Source organism: Gambusia affinis, linkage group LG08, assembly GCF_019740435.1.
Source record: "Gambusia affinis linkage group LG08, SWU_Gaff_1.0, whole genome shotgun sequence".
In the NCBI taxonomy this organism is placed as follows: Eukaryota; Metazoa; Chordata; class Actinopteri; order Cyprinodontiformes; family Poeciliidae; genus Gambusia; species Gambusia affinis.
Genome location: NC_057875.1, coordinates 10,423,324 through 10,436,438, shown reverse-complemented (window position 1 = coordinate 10,436,438; position 13,115 = coordinate 10,423,324). Strand labels below are relative to the sequence as shown.

Genomic DNA, 13,115 nt, shown 5'->3' with positions numbered 1-13,115 from the left:
GCCACCTTGTGGTGGATAATGTCCAGTGTAAAATTAAGGAAAAAAATAATATTTTCAATTACTTTTTCATGTCTGTGATGAGAGGATGCTCAGAGGGTTTTGTTTCTGGATTTGGACTGGTATATTTGTTGGATTTATTTTCTCTGTCTTGCTTTTGTGTCCTACAGAACACCCAGAGGATAAGCAGTTCCCAGTCCACCCAGCCGCTTGCCACTCCTGTTGTGTCTGTTACCACCCCCAGCTTGCCCCCACAGGGCTTGGTCTACTCAGGCATGCCCACCGCCTACAATCCTGCTGGTGAGTCTGCACCTTCTGCCCTCATCCCTACACCGAAAGCAGCCCCCTCAGCTGGGACTGCTTGTTGTTCACGTTCCTTGTTCCTGCTATTTTCTTGCTAGCACACAGTTATGAAGGTGAAATGTGAGTTAATTCTCAGTTTGTGAGTGTGTGACTGCTTTTGTTTTAACAGAGTACTCGCTGAGCAGTGCGGATATCTCCTCCCTGCAGGGCTTCAGCTCTCCCGGCCTCTCTCTGGGCTCCATGTCTGCATGGCAACAGCATCAACTAGGCCAGGCAGCTCTTAATTCTTTGGTGTAAGTAACACACTTGCAAACAAAGGCACGCTCTACAGACACCCTCGCATAAAAGCAACACCCACGGTGCTCTGTGATATCATTCTGAATCATTCACTTACATATTCCTGGTTTTAAACACCGTTTTTTATTTTTATTTTTTATTTTTTTGTAAACTGAACATGAGATGTTCCTCTTGTCTCTGCTGCAGTGGTGGAAGTCACCTACCTCAGGGTTCCAACTTATCCATTAGCACCAGCCAGAGCATAAACATCAAGTCTGAGCCCATTTCTCCGCCCCGCGAGCGGGTCACCCCATCCGGGTTCCCCCCACAGCAGCCCCAGCAAGGGTCCAGCCGGCAGGAAGTCCTGGGACGCTCGCCCGCCGACAGCCTCAGCTCGTCCTGCAGCTCATATGATGGCAGCGACCGCGAGGACCACCGGGCGGACTTCCATTCCCCTCTTGGACTTGGAAGACCCCCTGCCGGCTCTGAGGACAGGGAGAGCCCGTCAGTCAAGCGCTTGCGCATGGATACATGGGTGACATAAGGAACTCTGATCCGGTCTGCAGTCACCAGCCAGACAGAGAGAGAGAAAGGGAGGGATTAGACATGGGGATAAAAGACAGAGCAAGGGTCCTTATAGCTGTCAACATTATTCTACTATTCAACTCCACTTCGATTTGTAATTCTGGGATGTAATGTAAGAAGATATCAGGGCATATTTAAGTCAATTCTAAAACTGAAACAGGAAGGTTAAAAAATCTAAATACATTTCGGGCACTGGCAGGTGGTATCAGGTACTTGGTGCAGTTCAGAAGGCGTCTGCAGATGAGAGAAAATTGTTAAGCGATAAGCGGTAGAATATTGTAGCCACTGGTCTAGTCAGACACTTACATGTAGTTGCTGTTTTGCTGTCGTGCTTGCAAGTTTGCAAACAATCCCAGAAAATTGTGTTGCTTTCAGGCTAAGGACTCTCTAATTACATAGGATGTTCATGTAAAAAGTATGTCCATATACAATGGTGCAATCACACAAGTTTGGTCTAAAAGGGGGCCTCTCTAAATTTTTTAAATCCATATGATCTTTTTGACACAGCACATCATGTCGCGGTCTTTCAAGACTCTTTAATAAGCTAAAACAACTTTAAAACAACAATATGGGAGGTAAAATAACATCAGAATTTATCGCAATAATGATAATTCATTTTATAATTTAAAAGAGTAAAGTGTATAAATATACAGTTAAGATAATGCAAACCTGTCCAGTTGAGCTGGTTAGTAAGCCAATGTGTTCACATTTGAGCAACAGTTCATTAGTTAAATAAGCCAAAGCTGGGGTTTTTGTGTTGTACAGTTGCTGTAATCTCTCTACAGTTTGCTCAAATACTGCCTGTCTTCTTTTTTTTTTTTTTTCTTTTCATCATACTCTGTATTTTTCATCGTACTTTGTTGCGGTGTGAAAATCACAAAAGGCTGATTCTTGAATCCGAAATCAAAAAGCCATGGGCGTTTGCTGTTCTATTTGTACAATGTCAAAATATGAGCCAAGCGTTTTGTCTTTTTTTGTTGTTGTTGTTGTGTAAATAGCAACTTTAATATATATATTGCCAGGGTGGTGAGTACACCGTTTTCAAGAAAAGTATATTTTTGTGGTTTACAGCTGAGTTTACAGGAGTGGACCCTTAAAAAAGGTCACTGGTCCATATTTCAAGGTTTTGTTCAGTCTTTTCTGCATAAACTCTGACAAATTTTTGCTTATAGATTATTGGTTTTGTCTTGTTTGCCCTGAATACACTCTATGATGAATTAAGTATGGTCAAACTTTTCTTCTTTACTTTTTTTGTTTGAAGGATGATCAAAAGGCTGCTGGGGGAAATAGGGTTTCTTCCTACCTATTGTGCTCTAACATCAGGTGCTGAAGTTACTGCCACAATTCAAACCCACGGTTTTATCTCACTCAACAGAGAACATTCTACTGTTTTTGCTTCTAACTCAACTGAATGAAAACCAACTCTGAGACCATTTGGATCATCCTGCCACTGGCTTTTGGAATTTAACTCAACATATTTAAACTTTGGGATGAAAATAATCATATATGTGGGCCCACATGTGGTTGTACATACCCGTAATAACCCAATTGGCTGAAGAGGTCCTATGACAAGTTTATCCCCATTTAGTGACAGTGCTGTCACCTTGTAGTAGGAACAATAGGAGCCAGAAATTTGCAAAGAAATTTAAAGTTGTTTTGGCATACAGCCTGTGTGTTACACTGTAACAATGACTGAAAAAACAGGGTTGTGGCTGTTTTAATTCTCCATTTCAAAAGGAATAACCCATTCATCAGATAACAGCACACTCACTGACTTCTATATTTCCTGCTGAGAGGCACACATTTGTATGAGAATTTTTCTGTACGAGACGGATTTCACTGTGCATTCTCCAGGGCATGTCTTGTGTTTGTTAGTAACCTTGGGCATCCTTCAACCCCCCAACCTTCCCACAGTTTACATCATTGCAGATCTATGCAGATTTAACCCCACTTCACATGAAATATAAATACTATGATGTCATTACTAAACATATTCAGTCCACAAGCTGTCAGGGGAAAGAGTGTCAGACTGTTAGCCTCTTATTCTGAAGTGCCACAGCTGGAAGTTACTGGACTACAATTTTATTATCATCAATCTCTTTTGGGCCATCTCCTCATATTCATTTCAAGAAGTATTCATACAGCCTGAATGTTTTCATGTTACAGCCACAAGTCTTAATGCATTTTATTGAGATTGTGCATGAGAGAGTGACAGAACACAGTACTTATGAAATGCAAGAGAATTTATTTTATTTTAACAAACAAAAATCTGGAAAGTGTGGCATGTGTTTTCTGCCTCTAGCCACAACTACAACCACAGATTTTGGGGGTATGTAATAAACCTTAATCCCAATGTTATTTACCAAAAACCTCAACCTTAGTCAGATTGGATACACAGACTTCAAGAAAATTGATCCCATTTCTTGGTATTACAGCAATAGCTTTTTTTTAGCACTCTTTTTTTTGAAAGATCAGATTTGTAGTGTTCTCTTGATCTTCAACTCCTCCAGAGTGGCTGCTTCTCTGATTAAGACTCTCCTCCATTGCTCCCAGATAAACTCAAAAAGCTGACCTCTGACAAAAAAGAAGCCAATACAAATTGAGGCCTCAATTTTTACTGTTTACCTTGTAAAAAATTACACAAAATCCCAATAAAATCCATTGGAGTTTGTGGTTGTAATGTAATAAATTTTGGAAAAGTTCAACTGACTGCTTTTGCGAGACACTTTATGACACATAAATATACCCCATAGTATTTAATTACCCTTATTGTAATCCAGTTTAACACAGCAGAGGAAAATAGCAATAATAAATGACTTCAACAGAAATCAGCCTGTCTTGGCAGCGGCGCCTCATAGTTGAGCACATTTTTTAGCACTTGATGACATATCAGGGAATTTTGTAGTTGCTCTACCAATATGCACAGTTAGAAAATGCCTTATTCCAAAGAGAAATTGCACCACATTTATTCTCACTCCTGTAAGGAAAAGACAATGCAGACATCATCTGGGCGGGTGCAGATCCCGCCTCTCTTCACTGCAAACTCACACAAGATATTGCATGGCGAATGCACGGTGATACGATCCGCTCTGTTCGTCCTCGTCCAAATTGTGCATAACTAATGAATGTGAAAGGAAAGGGTAATCAATGAACCTCTGGAGAGGACTTTCTTCACTTTGTTGTGCAAGAGCACACCGCTTTGCTTCATGGCTTTTATAAACAGAACTAAGTGTTTGGTAAGTGTCTGTAGTTAATAGTTCACGTAACTAAAGAAGCTGTTTTCGGTTTGAGTGCTCAGACCGTTTGGCGGCACAAGCTGGACTTTGTTGCCAATAATAAAATTATTTGTTTTAAAATTGAAATAGATTTTAAGTTAATCTGCATTTTTGTTTTCGCTTGAATGTGTTATTTTATTTTCAACATACAATAATTATTCAAGTGAACTTTTTATTGAACAATTAAGATACTATGCTAGATGTTGTTGTACAAAATTTGTATTCTACACAAAAGTGCAAATATTGGCTTTTCATGTGTAATTTTGGTTTTTTTCTCTCTCTTATTCTGTATAAAATGAAGTAAACAACTCTTTCATAGAATATGTTCTTCTGTGAAGTCCCAAACAGTATAAACTGTCAACTTTATTAAACACCTCAGTGTATGCTCAATCTGAACTCTGTCTGCTCATCTTTATGTACTTGGTTAGTGCTGCTTTCAAAAGTTTAGTCGAAACACTGTAGGCTAAAAATGGCCAGATTGCAAAATGTCTGCGAGACAAATAAAATGAGCTTTTGTCTTTTTTTTTTTTTTTTTTTGAAGATTAGTTAACAAAATAATAATAGTAATAATAAGTAATCAATATAATATATTTGTTGTAATACATTTACTTTTCAGTGACATCCAAACTATTCCTCAAATTGAATACTCAAAGACAGTAGCAGTTTTAACATACAAATGTTTCTCATAATGACCTGCAATATAAAGGTGCCTTTAATGGTAAGATTTGGTATGTTCTGTTTTTGCAGACGTCTATGTATTTCCTCAAAGTTACCAGAAGGAGGCGCTGTTGTACAATTAAATGTATACGCAGTAGGTCTCTGGCTTCCTGGTTGGGTTATGTAGATTAGAAAGGAGTTCTGGCCAACAGAGTTGTTTATACTTGCTTTATAATCTCTTGAACATACTTGCTAGGAACAGTGGTTTGATTCAGTTACAAGGGAATTTAAAAATACTCAGGAATTTAAAGTATTTCCCAATATCTCAAAACGGGCAAAAAAGGAAACAAATTCAAAATTGAAAGCGAGGAAGCAACCTAAGTTAAGTGATAGTAAACTCAGTGTTACAGTTGCACGTCTGATAAACTAGTTAAGCAGATGGAACTGTTAAACTAGTTCCATCTGTTAAACAGTTCCAAAGTGACATGTCACTTTTAAGCAACTTACATAAGAATTATGACATAAATTCTAAGATTGTTATGATCAAATATACTGGAAATAATTAAATTAGTTTAACTTGGAATATCTTACAAATCCTTCATTTTATCGTGAATACCTGGTCTTAACACGTGTACTTGGGCATGTCACCGCACAAACAGCCTGGGTGTATCAAAACTGCATTCCACATTTGGGAGGTCCTTTTGTCATACATGCTTGCTAACTGTCATGACTTTCAGAAATACTTAAAGACAAATATTCCCAAGTCGTTGCAGCACTGAGAAGTTTTACTTGTGTTTTTCCAGTAGTGATGATTAACAAAAAGATATTTACTATGGAAAAGAACAATTACTGCAAAGCAGATCATGTACAGATGATGGGACAACATTCACCATAACCTGTAAAAAAGAATAATCTGCACATTTTTAGAATGTAGGCATGAATCCCTGTCATGCTGTAAAAGTGTTTATGTTGCCATTAACATTTTCATTAATTTAGCAAACAATTATATATTTATGCTCATGAGGGAAAAAAAGTCAACTATTAGGTAAGGGGTTAAATTTGAATAGGAAATTAAAGTCAGATGTTGTAGAATAGTAAGAAGAACTATCAAATGTATGTGGGTGTACAGTGTTTTTCCATAAAAAACAAGGATATAAAACAGCCCGGGTTAATATTTTAATCTCAGTTTTTTTCCCTTTCTGGTTAAATAAACCTATTCCTCATAGGTTTTTGAGGAATAGTGTTTTCTACCCAAAATTGGGTTTTCTGATTGTATTAAGGGAACATAGGACTTCTACAGATGCAGAAATCCTATATTTCAAGTATGTGCTTAGAAACACTCATAACAGAGAGAAAAACAATCAAGATTATTGTGTTTTCATTCCCATTATACCAATCATCAGTATAATAGAGTGAGTAAAAGGCCAACTGGTTGATTGCAGCTAAAATAGGCTTTCTCACAAAATGTCTTGAAAATTAAGTGGATCGTACATCCATTTAAATTGTCCGCAGGCCGACAATTTTATTTTTTATTTTTTTGGTTGTACCTTATTCAAATAAAAATATAAATTGGTATATAAAACTTGTGTTTACCAACAGATAACATTTGGAAGAGATAACTGATTTATCAGAAAAACACCTATGGTTCAATGTGTTAATTAATTTTACTGCTTAATAATTGCAAACATTGAGGTGGATTTCTCATTGCCAACAATATGTCTACCAGAGTATTGAATATATTTCAGACATTCCACAGAGACATACTTTCACACACCTATGCCTGTAGAGACGTTAGAATAATCAATTCATCTAAGTGATGTTTATGGACTGTGGGAGAAAACCATATTACCCGCAGAAAACACATGATAGGGCGAACATGCAAACTCCATGCAGAAAGGATTCTAAATTATGCCGCCACTTTAAAATTAGCCTTTTTTCATATTTCGGATGACTAAACAGTGATCTTACTGTTAAACTGGGTTTCTGTACACCAAAACCTGAAGGAAACTTTAATCTTGAAGGATTTTTTTCATCTTCCTCCCAGACTAGTTGCGTATTATGCTAACTAATAAAACTGAGATTGTAGCAGTGATCTTTGCAAGTTTGGGGGACGAGTCGAGTTTTCCTCTGAAAAAGAAGCAAATGTCACACGACTGATTGAAAATAGGACCAAGTGTACCACCTAGCGGTGACTTGCAGTTTACACATTAAATTAGATTAAAAATGGTACAACAGAAGGTCTAACACGGCGGTTTTCAAAGTGTGAGGCGCGCCTCCCCAGGGGGGCGCCAGAGCACTTTAGGGGAGGCGCGGTGCGAGGGAAAAAAACCGGAAAAGCTATCTGCTTGCTGTCTACTGATGTGAGAGAAACGTCTTTTACGCACAAGATTAACTCTGTGGATTTAGGAAAAAGTTGGTACTGTGGGGTGCGCTTGTGGAGCGGGGATCAGTGGAAATGTTTCCCCCCTTAGAGGATGTTTTGGCCAGTGATGTCAGTAACGTTACTGACGTCGGACCACTTTTTTCAGTAACGAGTAATCTAACGCGTTGCTATTTCAAATCCAGTAGTCAGACTACAGTTACTTATCAAAATCATTTTTGCGTTACTGCGTTACTATCTTCTATTGTTATTTAATCGTATTTCCTCTACGCGTCTTGTCGAGTGACCGACGTCTCTATGCGACAGAAATGTAAACAATGGAGGGAGATGCGCATTATGTTGGTGGAAAAACTGGAACTATTTTGAGTTTTTGTCGCCAAGTCCGATTATTATAAGCGGCTTTGGGCTTCATTTTTTTTAAAGTCGCTTGAAAATTTAACGAGTTGCTGGTTGCGCCTTTTTGGGCTCGTTTATGAACGTGAAGTTGCTCATTTGGGCTTGGAAATAAGCAGAGACTCATAATAAATCCCAGAATTTGTCCGTCATTAAGGTAGTTTTAGTCAGTCTCTCCTGTTCATCATTTCTCAGATGATCCGTCCCGCTGTGTCTTTGTTAATGTCAAGTTAATATATTACCTCTGAATGACGTCGAGCTTCGCGTTGCGCTCCAGAAAACTGCAAATATCGAGACTAATTTAAACAGCGCAATAAACGTGAAAACAGCCACGAATGAACGTGTCCGTAGTTGGCAATAGTTATAATGGCAAGTTAGCACCGTTATAATTATTAATATTACGGTAAGTGTCGCAGCCATCTGAGCTGTGGAGCTGCAGGAGGAGCTCTGTGCGCTGCGCTGCGCTGACATCAAACTCAGGGGCGTAACGCAGAATCTGGAGGCTGGGGTGAGGGGGGGCTTTAAAATCCTTCTTGGAGTTTTCCAGACAACAGTGGACCACACAAATTACTCACGTTTTTAATTTTTTGTATTGTTTTTTGTACAATCTCCTCTTCAGTTCAACCTTATAAGTGGAGACACATTGTTGATGTTACCATTATAAAATAGCTTACAATTAGGTATTAGCAAAGCTCAATGTAATTTTCACAGGAGGCGGAGCGTTATTGTTAGCAGCTGCTGAAAGTAACTAAAAAGTTACTTTTAATGTAACTTAGTTACTTTCCAAATCAAGCAGTTAGTAATATAACTAAGTTACTTTTTCAAGGAGTAATCAGTAGTCCGATTAAAGTTACTTTTTCAAAGGGGGGGGGGGGGGCAGCAGGCATTGTGCTCCTTGGAGGGGGGCTCACCCTTTCATACTTTGAAAACCCCTGGTCTAACATATAAACAACTTTTTTTTTTGCTAAACATTTTTAGATATGCTTTGAAACAATGTTTTAACTTCAGGTAATATTGCAAATAAATAAATAAATAAATAAATAAATAAATAAATAAATAAATAAATAAATAAATAAATAAATAAATAAATAAATAAATAAACGCAAAATCTAGAGTCGAAGTCAAAGCTACCACGGGTAAGCTGTTGTAAATACACATAACAGCTAAACAGCGAAGGAAATAAACATTAATAGCAGTTTTAATAGACAGTCAATCTGTAATCACAAAGGAGATGGGACCTGATCTCGAGCTTCACGTACAGGACGGTACAATGAGGTAAAACTCCCCGGGCCACCTAGAACTATGACGTCAGAAACCTGAGCAACAGGTAGTTAGCTAGCTTGCAGCTGATGAGTGACTTGAGAGTTCACGTGAGTATTCAGTTTGTGAAAGCCTTTTACGAGTGAAAGCCTTTCTAAAAGAAGGCTGTAGTTGGTGTTTTAAAATGTTAAGACGAAAAAAAATTGCACGTCTTACATTAGATTAAAAAAAGGTTATTCCCTTGAAGAAATTTCGACACCTGACAGATATTTGTTATTTACAGTAGCTTTTAGTGATTCATTAAGCAAATAATAAATAATATGCTATAAATATGCGCCCTCTCACCTCCCTGTTCCCCTTGCACGTTGTTTGTGTTCTTCCATGTTCCCCTAAAATGCATAATGTTTTGGCTTCCTGGCCATGGGACCAGCTGTGTTGGGGCTTGGATGAGATCCAGTGTGCATGTGTAGAGCAACCAAGCAAGGTTTTGGATTGTTTGATTTGTGTGATATGCAGGCCTTGAGGCCACCTGCCATAGGGGATCTTGCCCTGTACCGATACCAAAACCTGCCTTTTAACTAGAAGCCAAGTTGTGGCTCTTTCATGTGGGCCTGATCTCCTTAAGACATCAGCAAATATTGAACAAGTCTCTGCCCAGAATCAAACACATCTGCTGTCATGTTAGTCTCCACCGTTAGAGCAAAGACAAGCAGAGAGGGAGAGAGGAAACAGCAGTGGGTCTGTTGCATTAGCTTCTGTGTGGACACAGAGCTAAAGTTTATACCCAACAAACACAAATGCTCAGTTTTGAGAAGCTTAGGCTAACTGTGTTCCTCAGTAAACAAATATGAATCTGTGTGAAACGGAGTGCAAGATGAGCTCTGACATTTCATATGCCTCAGTCATGTTACAGAATCAATCTGAAGTATTTTGGGATTGTTTTGGACAGTTCTGCTGTAGAATTAGGCTAGATTACAGCATTAAGTATATTTTTAAACACTTGGACCTATAAGAGAATTCAGAGAAGCCTGTTGTATACGCAGCTAAAAGCAGACATGCTCTCATATGTAAATAAACCATCAAGTATACAAATCAACAGCAGACTTACAAAAGCGGCTGCTGTACTCTGAGCAAACATTTAACTGTTTCGGTGTCAGTGTATTCTCCTTGTGCATTTGTCTCCATTTACTCAACCAGATACTTTTTGATCTCCTATATCTTGAGTCATATGCAGCTTGGTCAATCATGGGGATCTCGGACAGACCATGGCAAGTTTACCAGCAGCACTCTCTGTGTCACTGAAACTAGGACTGGTGTGACTGGTGTTGCTAGTTTCAGCCACTGTGGCTTATCCACCAATCAACTGACGTTGGTTCTGAAAGAAATCCTGTTGTTCATCATAGTTAGAATGTTTGAGATATCTGCAGGAAGTAAAAATTGTGAAGTAGTAGGAAACTAACTCAATGTGTCTCTGTCAAGGTGTGTAGAAGAGGACGACTGAGCAGGTAAATGAGCTTTTCTCTGTCTAAATTTAATGGAAAAATGTCAAATTTTTCAGTTTGAGTTTCTAGGTAGAATGGGGTAGTTCCAACAATCCACATCTAAAAATACAATAACTACTTGTATGAATAATTATGGGTAGAGTGTAACAAAAGAAAAAAATACATGGAAAATACATAATAATGAAACTAATGTAAATTTATTTTAACAGTCAGTCCTTTGAAATATAGAAGTATCATTTTGAATATTATCAGTAAGCAGCTATATTGACAATCCAAATAGTTTCTCTCTCATCACTAGTCTAAATCCATAAAGAGTTGAAACATGCTATAGTAAATAATTTACGGCGAGTACACTCGAGTCTTAATGTGCCTATAACCTTTGCTTTGATAACACATACAGCTTCTTTTATCACTGTTTTGGGGCTTTTAGGAATGCATTTGATCTCTGTAGTTCTCTGTATCATTCTTATTTTAACAGTGTGTGAGGGAAATTGATTTTTTTTCACATTTTTGTTTATTTCCTGACAGGTGTGACTTAAGATGGAAGGCAAAAAGAAATTTCTGGAGCATTTTCGTCTAAAAACTAAGCTACCCAACAACAAGAAACCACGTAAAAAGCTGCTTGCCAAACAGCCAAGGAACCTGGCCACTCGGCGCAGCATATCAGTGCCAGACCTTACCTTACTTCAAGGCGAAGCGAGCTCTGCAGAAACTGATTCACTGGGTATCAACTATGGCACCTCTCCTGGTCAGAGTGATACAGAATCTGTTGCTAGTGGTTCAGTTGGCGATGGACCGCTTTTTGCAGAGAAACTCACTCACTCAGTGTCAGACGTTCAATACAGGGTTCATAATAATCTTCCATCGTCAAACAGATTGAGTGCTCCACCGGCCTATGAGGATGAGGTTTATTTGAAGACCTCAAGCCCAGAGAGCAAAAGGAATGTTCATATTGAAGACTTTTCTCTACAACAGCAAAAAACCCCCAAGAAAAACATGCAAAAGTTCACATTCGAACCCATTGAAGAACCAGAAAGCGACCAGGAGGAGAAGGAGAGTGCACCTGAGGAAGAGCCCTATACTCGCAGAAGGATGTCTAATGCTGTTCCAGGCATCCTCAACAGAGAGAGCTCATTGGGGGAAGAAAAACGTCCTCACGTTGAGAAGAAAACCGTGATGTTTGAGACAAAAAAGCCGAAGTTAGAGAAGCTGACTCTGCAAACAAACCGGCCAAACTCCTCTGCAGATAGGCTGGCCTTAGAGGCTCAACTTAACAATGCAGATGCTTTCTCGTTGTATTCTGCATGTGTCTCTCCCAGTGAGGAGCAAGTCAACATGCTGTGGCCCTCGACCTGGGATGAGGAAGATCTTGAACAAGTGTCTTCTTCCTCTCTGCATAGAGAAATGTCCATGGATGACAGTCTTCTGGACACAGAAAACCCAGATGAGTCTCTAGAGGAGGTTAGTAATATGGATTTTTTTATATTCTGTTTTTTTTTTTTAATTAATATTATTGAATTGCATATCAAGCTAAATTAAAATCTGTACAATAGCTCGCACTAGAAATCATTTTTTTATATTCTGATTCACAAATCCAAGACATTCCAACTTGGATGCAGTTATTGCTTCCTTTTGAATTAGAAATTAATTCAAATATTATCCCAATATTAAAAAGCATAGTTTTTTTATATTGGTATGGTAGCTTGAGCACATTTACTTGAATGTTTGCATAGTTGATCTAACAAGCAAATAGCATGTGTGTCTTTCTTTTTTGCCCACAAGAAGAATTGATGAGAAATGGCATAAAGCAATTCTCATCAATTCAATTTTAGATTTATTTTAATTCACTTTGTTACTTTGAAAATATGTTTCTTTTTCTCTTTCCTGGCATCTTTGACATTTGAAAAAGCCTCTGTAGGTTTTTGCAATGAACTGCTGAGGTTTCACTGAGATATGATCTTTTTTGCTCTTTAACGCCTCTAAAGTACAGTGGCGAAACCAGTTACAGACTTGTGCTACTTGTGTTTCAAGTCTGTTACACAATATGGTTTAAATCTCTCTACAATGTGAACAAAAAGATTGCTAAAATCTCTCATGCACTGTTGACACTCTATGTACCTTAAAGCTGCAGATATGTAACTTTTATCTGCAGCTTTAAGATAAAACCTGCATATTGTTTTACGTATTTGTAAAACAAAGTGTTTTACAAATACGTAAAAAAAAGATATTTTTTTTTACATATTCGTTGGAATGGTCACTATATTGTGATAGTAGGTTATGAAATAGATAATCTGTGAAAATATTGGACTCCTCTGCCGTCTCCCAGTGCTCCCAGGCCTACCTAGAAACAATCAATCAGAGTCAGAAGGTGGTTCTTATTGCTGTCAATCTCAATCTTGTGAGGCGCTGCTCATCCCTCCCCCAAACCTCCCTTTGGTTCAGGTAGCATAGTGCCAGATCTTACCTCATATCCAGGTAAAATGAGGT

At 38.3% G+C, this 13,115-nt stretch overlaps 2 protein-coding genes across 19 annotated transcripts in view; both read left to right on the top strand.

Moving 5' to 3' along the window:
- Positions 1-4,826, top strand: part of mef2aa (myocyte enhancer factor 2aa) — a 75,926-nt gene extending 71,100 nt beyond the window's left edge. For all 14 annotated transcript variants that reach the window (XM_044124188.1, XM_044124186.1, XM_044124184.1 and 11 more), the window contains 3 exons: positions 168-297; positions 470-593; positions 784-4,826. In XM_044124188.1, coding sequence (XP_043980123.1) covers positions 168-297; positions 470-593; positions 784-1,120 — 591 coding nt within the window. In that variant the 3' untranslated portion in view covers positions 1,121-4,826. The remainder of the gene's footprint in view (positions 1-167; positions 298-469; positions 594-783) is intronic.
- Positions 4,827-9,110: 4,284 nt separating this feature from the next.
- Positions 9,111-13,115, top strand: part of mctp2a (multiple C2 domains, transmembrane 2a) — a 42,598-nt gene continuing 38,593 nt past the window's right edge. For 2 of the 5 annotated variants that reach the window (XM_044124596.1, XM_044124595.1), the window contains exons 1-3: positions 9,157-9,236; positions 10,606-10,631; positions 11,157-12,089. In XM_044124596.1, coding sequence (XP_043980531.1) covers positions 11,169-12,089 — 921 coding nt within the window. In that variant the 5' untranslated portion in view covers positions 9,157-9,236; positions 10,606-10,631; positions 11,157-11,168. Of the gene's footprint in view, positions 9,237-10,605; positions 10,632-11,156; positions 12,090-13,115 lie in introns of all 5 variants that reach the window. The other 3 variants (XM_044124593.1, XM_044124591.1, XM_044124594.1) reach the window with 3 other exon arrangements.